General features: G+C 49.1%; 1 protein-coding gene across 1 annotated transcript in view; it reads right to left on the bottom strand.

The window, feature by feature from the left end:
* ACOXL (acyl-CoA oxidase like) overlaps positions 1–9,895 on the bottom strand; it is a 270,737-nt gene that overhangs the window by 249,810 nt on the left and 11,032 nt on the right. Inside the window, 3 exon segments of the mRNA XM_053924460.1 lie at positions 3,834–3,966; positions 7,388–7,460; positions 9,179–9,265. Coding sequence (XP_053780435.1) covers positions 3,834–3,966; positions 7,388–7,460; positions 9,179–9,265 — 293 coding nt within the window.

Raw genomic sequence — 9,895 nt, 5'->3', positions numbered from 1 at the left:
GATCCAGCTGATCATTTCACTCAAAGAAATGAGAGGAGCAGAAATGGTGCTTTCCAGCGGCCTGCTGGGTGGACAGCATCTGCACAGTCCCTGGGCCCAGCACCGGGGTGAGGGCTCCCACTCCCCCTCCACGTGCCTAACGGAGACAGTGCTGACCCGTACTCAACGTGCGGCCCCTGCAGGGGCTCCACGTGTCACTGGTGCACTGCTGAGATGCAGTGCCCTGACCACCAGGGCCTTGTTCCCACCTGCGAAGGGGGCGGCCACCGGGCCTCCTCTCAGAGCTATGAGTGAGCACGTGCATGTGAAGCCAACATGAAGGGCAGTGCCCAGGACAGGACACAGAAAGGAAGGGAAAAAAGACCTGTTGTTCTGGGTGAGAGGCTGGACTGTGGGAACAAGTGAGGGTTGGGGTAAAGGGCGCAAGAACCTGTACCGAGCTCATGCCTCTGCTAAGAATGATGTCAAGTGCTTCATATGTGAATTCTGAGTCGTCCATCATTCATTCTCTCACTTCCTATTTTCTGTGCTCCTACTATGTGCTGGCACTATATAGGAAGCTGAACTCAGAGCAATACAGGAGGCTGGCAGGTCCCGGCTGAGGGAGTTTCTCAGCAAGCAGGAGACAGCTACACGATTTACTTAGTCATAACCATAATGAATCTGTGGTGAGGGAGGGGGAGTTCAGTCCCCTGGCAATGTGACAGGGGGACCGCATGTAGGCTGTGACCTTTCTAAAGAAGGGACACTTGCCTGAGTTCTGAAACAGACATGAAAACTAGCCATGGAAAGGCGGAAGTGGGCTTTGCAGGCAGAACAGCAACCTGTAAGAAGGGGTCAACAGGTAATGCAAGGTGCTAGAGACTGGGAGAGAACTTGGACCTTGGCCTTGGAGGCTTTGGGAGGCCTTGGATGGACAGAGATAAGTAGCTGGGGGGGTGCCAGGAATTTGAACTGTAACCACCTTTTCTATGCATGGGTTCTCCAAACACAGTGCCACCAGTAACACCGGCCGCCTGAGACCTGCTGAATCAGAAACGCAGTTCCTGAGGAACACCTACTTTAAGAGATTAGGGAGACTCTTGAGAGAAAACTCTGGGCTAACGTCGTTACACTGCACACTCCCTCTACTTCAGGCTCCCAACTCACAGCAACTCTCCCCAGCCTCCTCCCTCCTTTGGAAAGGGCCGCCCAGCCTCTCCACTTGCACCCACCTCCCACCCCTGCCAAACGTCTTAGTTTCCTGTTCCTTTTGTTCCTGCTAATCATTTAGTTTGGCATGGCATTTTGGACACAAATTAGAGGACGGCTATTATGGCAACCCTTTAGGAGAAAATCTGAAAGTACTGAGAAATGCTATGGAAATGAGAGATAACTATGTAAAGTAAGACATCTGGGCAAAGTTTGAAAGGACCCTGTATGTTCAGCCTTGAATGAATGTCACTGTGGGGAGCCGCGGTGACAGTTTTCTAATACACAAGGAATGCACGTCCATCCAAGAAAGGGATCCGTTTCTTCACTCATCAGTGAGGGCAGAACAAGCAGGGCCGGCTCAGGTTTCAGCCCAGAGAGCATCTGTCACGTGTTTGAGCCGCAGGGGAGGAGGCGCTGCCAAGAGGGCCGGTGAGATCATCCTCCAGGACGCTGGTGATGAGGCCACAGTGGCCAGGTTTACTGTCCATCGGGGAATGACCGCACAGGGTCCAGGCCCACCGGGCTCTGCCAGGGGTCTCCCATCACCTGGCCAATGCCCTGGGCAGGGCAGTTGCCAACTGGGGTCACCGTGTTTTGCTTCAGATACCCGAGTCTGAGGGACACCATGCAACTTGGCAGATGAGTTAGAGTGCCTGGCACCTGGAGGCCAGGATTTCAGGCATTTGTTTCATGAAAAACCTATTTGTCCTTCCCTACAGCCACCCCCTATCTTCCCAGTAACAGCAGCAGCAGCAGCAGCATCCGGCACGTCAGTAAGAGCGCTGAGCTACTGGCTACTGAGCATTTGCTCGGCACCAACACAGCACTCTGCCCCTCAGTCACGCCTCACTATTAGCAGAGGCCCATTTTACAGACAAAGAAACTGAGACAGAGAGGCCTACTGACTTGCCCATGAACTCAGTGCTGGTCATGTCCAAGCAGACTAGAGCCCAAGTCTCCGGCTTCAGAGGCCACGGTCTCCTCTTGCCGGGACGAGGCGCACGTCTGACACCCAAGGAAGTGATCCCAATGTGGCCCTGCAGAAGCCTCTGAGGTCGGCAGGGGCCGGCCCCTCAATAATGTCCAGTAGACTGGCAAGTGGGTCCCTCTTAAAAATCACCAGTTCTGTGTCCTCTCCCTGAACCTACTCCACTGCCCCAGATCTGGTGATATTTAACATCAGCTCTTTGCTGGAAGGCCACCCACTTCCCTAGACCTGCCTCACTGGACCCGCCACCAGCCTGAATAAGCTAACAGCTGCGGGCACGTGACGTCCACACACACCACCGCCCTCGCCACGGCTGCAGCCACTGACCAGCATGCGTGTTTCTACACTCTCCCGGCACTCTCCTCACAGGGACGGGGAGGCTCCTGTCACTAGCAGGGCTACGTGGAGGTACAGTTGTTGTGGGCTCACATGACCCTGGACCACATTTCTGTCCCATCTTCTCTACAGGGTAATTATAGACTCATCTGGCTTCTCTGCTTTTGCTTCTTTCTGGAGTCCTGAAAATGCTGAAATGGCTTCTATTACAGACTCGGGAAAGCTGGTTTCCTCAGCATTTGATGCTCTGTGGGTGCCCTGGCCTCACCCCATGCCTGCATGACAAGCTTCTCCTGGGGCCTCCTTCACCCCTCAGATGGTTCAGCTGAGGGGGCCACGCCTCACACAGGACCTCAAACTGCACGTCCGCCCACCCCCTTCAAGCGCCACAGAAACATAGACACAGGAGGCAGTGCCCCTGGCGGATGCAAGGTCACTGACTCTGCCCCGAGCATGTTTTCAGCATCACAGCTCTGCCCGCTGGCAGGAAGGGCGCCCACAGAGAAGCTGGTGTCAGGCAGGCTTCCTGTAAGCGGGCAGACCTGGGAGAAGTGATTAAAGAAGGACGTTCCTACTATTCAGACAACTGTGTTGATGTCAGGCCTGGAATCAGGTGAATGAAATTTATTCCTTGTTGATGGAAATGCTGGATTGAGCCACACATGTATGTTCATGGGTATCTTAATATTCTCCCAGCACCAACTCAGTAGCACTGAAAGCAGGCTTATCCCTCATGCACAGAGATGGAGAAGGCCCAGAGAACCCGGGCTCAGTCCTGAGGGTGAGGAGGGGACCTTCCAGGACTTTCTCTCCTGGCCCCTCTTTCCAAACCAGTGTATGGGAGAGTGGGGAAAGGGGGAGGCAGACAGGGCCTCTGGAGGCCTGGCCTTGGGGACTCCAGCCAGTGGTGCTGATGCCACATCCCCCAAAGGCCCTGTGAGCAGCAGCACTCCCCAGTGAGCTCGGCCAAGACCTGCCAGCCTCATCCACTTGGGGTGGCTCTCGGCTACATTTCCAGCAGACGTGCTTGTTCTGAACCACCCATTCTCCCCGGGTCACCTATGTGACCACAGTGCCTATGTGACACCCACCGTGATCAGCAACACACAGCTGGGCTAGAGAGGAATTAATAGATCCCGTGGTATGGTGTGCACCAATGTTCTCTGTGTGTGGCCAACTGGCATCTCTGGTCTCTACCTCGCAGCTGGTCGTGTTACACCAACGGTGCCTCGGGAAGCTCAGCTCCTGGAATTACAACCCACGCTGGGACATGCAGAAAAAGAACAGTGAGGTACATGAAATTGGCATCAGCTACCTGCATGGGGCCTACAGCCCGGAAAGTCACAGCCGGTCTCGAAGGGGTCAGTGCTGCCAGCATCGCACTGAATCTTGCATTCTTGTTCTTAGTAGGGGAACGGCACTGCCCATCTGGAGCCACGGAACCGAACCTGTGATAGGGGGAGAGAGTAGTGTTAACAAAAGAGAAGAACACGGCACCAGCAGCAAAGAGGCCAGGCAGCTCCCACCTGCCCACAGAGGAAAGTCTCACAGGGCTCCGCACCCCACAACCTCCCTCAGGAGACAGCAGGGTGGGGGCAGGGGAAGTGCCTCCCCAGAGATGCTCACAAGGGGACAAGCAGGTTTTCTGCCACCCCCCACCTAGGACTCAGCAGTGGCCCCTGACAAAGACAGGCATGAGGGCCGCCACGATTAAACTAACACCAGAGCCTGAGTGTGAAGACCGCCCATCAATCCACTCCTTCACTGTTGAGATACCCACATACTACACAACTCCCCCCTTTAAAGTGTACGATTCAATGGTTTTTAGTATACTCACAAAGCTGTACAACCACCTGCCACTTCCTAATCCCAAAACATTTCATCGCCCCGAGAGAGAAACCCCACACCACACTCCGCAGTGGTTGTCCAGGCCTCGGCCACCACTCACCCACTTCCTATCTCTGCGGGTTTGTCCGTTCTGGAAATTTCACGTAAATGGAATCAGACAATGTGCGGCTCTGGTGTCTGGCTTCTTCCGCTTCCCACACTGTGTTCGAGTTTCGTGTGAGTCGTAGCATGTATGTAAGCACTTCATTCTTCCTTACGGCCAGATGGTATTCCATTGCGTGGTCCACCATAGTTTGCCTATCTGTTGACGAGTCGATGACTACTTGGGTTGTTTCTACTTTTGGCTATGATGAGTAATTATGCTATGAACATTTGTATACAAGTTTTTATGTGGACAATATGTTGTCAATTCTTTCATGGACAATGTTCTCAGGCACACCCAGGGGTAAAACTGCTGGGTCACATGAAAACTTTAGTTTTACATAACTGCCAGCCTTTTCCAAATCAGCAGGACCATCTTCCACCCTCAGCAGGAATGTATGAGGGTTCCGATTTCTTCAAATCCTTGTCTACACTTGTTATCATCTGTCTCTTCTGTTACAGAGAGGCAAGTGGATGTGAACTAGTACTTCACTGCGATTCTGACTGGCATTTCCCTAATAACAATGATAGTCAGCATCTATTCATGTCCCTGTTGGCCACTTGTGCATCTTCTTTGGAGAAATATCTATCAGATTTTTGCCCATGTTTTAATCGGGTCGTATGACTTTTCTTTTATCGTGGAACTTGTACTAGTTCCATTTACAGTCTGGATACTAGAGCCTCATGCTGTATGTGATTTGCAAATATCTTCTCCCTTCCTGTGGACTGCCTTCTTACTTTCTTCATTATGTCCTTTGAAGCACAAAAGTTTGTTGGTTTTGATGAAGTCAAATTTACCTATTTCTTTTCTTTGATCGCTTGTGCTTTTGGTATCACATCTAATAAGAAGTCATTGCTTATACTAAGGTTACAAAGATTTACATCTACATTTTCTTCTAATAGATTTACAGTTTTAGCTCTTACACTTAGACCTATGATCCATTCAGTTCATTTTTACTTATGGCATGAGGAAAAGTTTCAACTTTTATACTTTTGCATGTGAATATTCACTTGTCCCAGCATCATTTGTTAAAAAACCTTCTTTCCTCATCAAATTGTCTTAGGACCCTTGTTGAATATCAATTGACCGTAAATGTCAGGATTTATTTCTACACTTTCTGTCCTATGCCATTGTGTGTACATACTTCCCTATGCCCATGCCACCCTGTCGTGATTACTGTAGCCTTTTGGTAAGTTTTCAAATCAGAGGTGTGAGTCTGCACCTTTGTTCTTCTTTGTCAAGATTGTTTTGGCTATTCTAAGCCTTCTACATTTCCATACAAATTTTAGGACCAGTTTCTTAATTTCTGCAGAAAAAAGCAGCTGGGATTTTGATAAGGATTTCACTGAATCTGTATGTCTAGTTACCGGCCCATCTTTGATCAAGTGATAAACCAGCACCCCCAAACTGGGACTCCTCTCTCAAATATCGGTGTTGCTCCTGCTGTTCTGTACTACATGTGTGTGTTGGGGGGTTTGGGGGTGTAGCTTAAATGTCAATGGAATGGCTTTAAAGTCATATCTTACTTATCAAAGAATATTCTATGTGCACTCATATCTTCTACAGACTATGTAGCTCCCTATCATTTTTCTTTCTGGCTTAATCTACTTTCTAATCTCTAGTTCATTGGAAGAATGCTAAACCAGGGTTCAGCTTCCAGCAGAGGGCTGTGCAGGCCACTGAGACCTGGTAGGGTAGGTGAGATATGGGGAACCCAACATCTGTAGCTCTGCTGCCCTCCTCATCTCCAAGTGGAGTGATGCCATAAGGGATCAGGAAATACACAGGCATTGAGGCTCACGGACTCAGGCAGCTCCTGGGGGGCCTGGGGGCTTCACCAGGGGAAGTGCAAAGAAGCTTTTGTTATTTCCAACCAATTCAAGGGTAGGAGGAGGGGAGTTAACAAAGAGAATTTGGTCCATTTTAAGTTTGTTTCCCCCACATTTTTCTTAAACTTTTGGCATCTACAACATTTATCTGCTAACAAGAAGTTGCAAGGAACAAAAAGGAGTGAAGTGTAAAAGGCAAATCTACTGGAAAGTGGGGAGCAAGCCTGAGTGGGGAAGCATTTTACAAATTTAAATATGACTGTGATTCAGGATTTTAGCTGGATACATGAAATGCTGCTGAGAAAAGCAAAGTCACCGGTGTTTCTAAGCCTCTGTGAAGAGCACTGTGAACCCCGGGCTGCACCTGGGGAAGCCACCTTCACCTCCCCGTTTAACCTCCCGGACTGCACCGAGGAAGCTGGGAAGTGACGCTGAGCACCTGCGACATTATCCCTGCTAGTTTTAACAGTCCCTGACACTAAAAGGTAGTGTCCTACTTTCTGCCACCTGCAAGGGGGACAATAATACCCATTCATTTATGACAGAAAAAAATTAAAGGAAACAACCTAAATACCCAACAATAAGGGATTAAGTACATAAATTACAGATAACTTATTTAACAGTCTCTGATGGCAATGTTAAAAATGACCATACATGTGTCTTTACTGTGGCATAGAAACATTTGGCATATAATGTTAAACAGAGATTACAAATTACAAAGAATAGAATTTATAAGTGGGTTTCATTCAGTAAAAATCAAAGGTATTTCTCTCTTTCAATATATCATCCTGGAGAAAGTTCTAAAAAGTTATGCATTAAAGTAGAGCACACACTATGTCTGGGTGATAGCACCTTGGATAATTTTTAATTTTTTCTATTTATTTATCAGCATTTTCCAGTTAGTTGTTAACCAGCTTGCAGAGTAGCTATGAGAACAAGCCATGACATGCAGCCCGTGAGACATGCAGCCTGGGAGATGGAGAGCCAGCCTTGGTGAGGAGCAATGAGATCAGACACACAGTGAATCTAAGTTAAAGAGGAACCACGCACTTACCCAGCAGGTGGTCCCTTGGTATCCAAACTTTGTCAAATATTAAAATCCCATTAACCACACTATGCAGACCTAGAGAGCAGAACAGACAAGGAGATGCAGGGGACAAATCCAGGCTAGCATCAGAACTATTGTCCCTGCCACTCCCGGGCCTGGCTCCATTCAGATGCAAAGCCCTTTTCCAGAAGTGTTAATGCACTTTAGTTGGGCTAGAGGTAGGGGTGCTCTCTGCTTGTTATTTGAATAGCTGTGCCTTCCTGGGGCTCAGGTGAGGTTTCTGGGAGACACACCTGCCTACCAGAGCAGTTGCTGTGAGTAGGAAAGGGGGAGCTCTAAACAACAGAAAGAATGTCAGACTGAACACAAAAAGGACAGCTATCACTCCCCCAGGGATGCAGAACTCCAGTTACTCCCCCTCCCTCTGCCACCACCCCCATGCTCTGTCCCAACACATGGGGTAAATTTGTTAAGCAAATACCTAAAAGATGAGAAAGACAGCCACAAGGACAAGGACGGCAGTGGGTGGGTAACCTGGTCTCCTGGGAGGTTTCTGAAATCTAACCCATTTCCTCATGACGTCGTCAGTGCCAGGGTCCATTTCTGGTTCATCTCACCCTTAGGGAACCTTAGTCTGGGGGAAAATATCTCTATTTAGAACATGGCCCCTTGACAAGGACACACCTGAATTTAGGAGCTCCTAAGACCACCAAGCAGGGTTTCTGAGGTGGTGGTGTTTCAACGTCTGGCCCCACTTCTCAAGAGCTGGGCCCACCCCTCTGCTCTCAGTACCAGTGACACTGAAGGTGCCTTCCAGAGGCGGGGCCAGCAAGGGCCTTGGTCCCCCTGGGAGCCACATGTAAAGCACTCCCAGACATACCTGCAGCCGATTCCCATAGCCACACAGCGGTCAGTGACCAGTGGTCGAAAATCTTGAAGGGGTAATGGTAAGGCCACCCTTCCACCAAAGGACTGTCTTCTTCCCCACTTTCTTCCCCTGCCCTTTCTTTTTTTTCTTCTCCCACCTGTTTTTTGCCTTGGCTTGGTCTTGGCTGGGGATGACCAATGAAGCCCATAGCGGGGCCCACCTCCACTGAGTGTTATGGGTTGAATTGTGTGTCCCCCAAATTCATATGTTGGAGTTCTAACCCCCAATATCTGTGAATGGGACATTATTTGGAGATGGGATCTTCACAAAGGCAGTCAACTTAAAATGAGGTCTTTAGGGTAGACCCTAATCCAAGTGACTTGTGCCCCTATAAAAAGGGGAAATTCGGACACAGAGCAATGAAGATAGACAGACACCTATAAGCCAAAGATGGTGGCCTGGAACAGACCCTTCCTCACAGCCTCAGAAGGAACCAACCCTGCTAACACCTCAATCTCAGCCCTATGGCCTCCCAAACTAGTCCACTGAGTCAAGCTTAGGACTCATCAAGGGCTTTATGGGCACTGATACCAGGCTGGTGGCTTAGGGGCAGGAATAAGAGTGCCTGAACCTGCCCTCTGAGAGCCCACAAGTCCAAGGACAGAGGGGATAACACAACCCAGCTCAGAGCTGCCTCATTACTAGGGAATCTGGGAGGCTGGGAGGAAATGAGACCTAAGCACGCTTCTAAGTGGCACTCTCCAACACTCTCTAACAACTGTACAGAAAAGATTCTAATCAGGCCTCAAAGTCAGGGTCTTCTCTGCCTCTCTGTTTTGGAGAACTGGGCTGGACTCTCCTTAGGTGGGGTGGGGGCAGGCAGGAGGTGCAAATGAGGCCAGGATGGAGTCTCCTGGGGACTCACCTTCTTTGCATGTCATATCAACCACAGTCCCTCCTGGGTACAAGCTTCCGTTTTCATCACAGACAGGAATGATGAAGCAGTGGGGCCCTAAGGAAGGCGAAGAGATGATGACTAAATTCTGCTTCTAAAGATAGGAGTAAAGCCTTACAACTTCCTGGAATAGGACGCAGTTATGCAAACCCCAAAATCCATTCAGTTCTATGTGCACTGCGGATAAGAGTGTATAACATCTAAGTGTCTGATAATTTTTTTAATAGATTTATTGATTATGCTATTACAGTTGTCCCATTTCCCCCACCACTCCACTCCATCCTGCCCACCCCCTCCCTCCCACATTCCCCCCCTAGAGTTCATGTCCATGGGTCATACTTATAAGTTCTTTGGCTTCTACATTTCCTACACTATTCTTACCCTCCCCCTGTCTATTTTCCACCTATCATCTATGCTACTTATTCTCTGTACCTTTCTCCCCCTCTCCCCCTCCCACTTCCCTATCGACAACCCTCCCTGTGATCTCCATCTCTATGGTTCTGTTCCTGTTCTAGTTGTTTGCCTAGTTTGCTCTCGTTTTTATTTTAGGTGTGGTCGTTAATAACTGTGAGTTTGCTGTCATTTTTACTGTTCCTATTTTTGATCTTCTTTTTCTTAGGTAACTCCCTTTACCATTTCATATAATAAGGGCTTGGTAATGATGAACTTCTTTAACTTGACCTTATC

Source organism: Desmodus rotundus, chromosome 5 (assembly GCF_022682495.2).
Source record: "Desmodus rotundus isolate HL8 chromosome 5, HLdesRot8A.1, whole genome shotgun sequence".
Taxonomy (NCBI): domain Eukaryota; kingdom Metazoa; phylum Chordata; class Mammalia; order Chiroptera; family Phyllostomidae; genus Desmodus; species Desmodus rotundus.
Note: the sequence above shows the minus strand (reverse complement) of the source record. Positions and strands in the feature narration are given on the sequence as shown.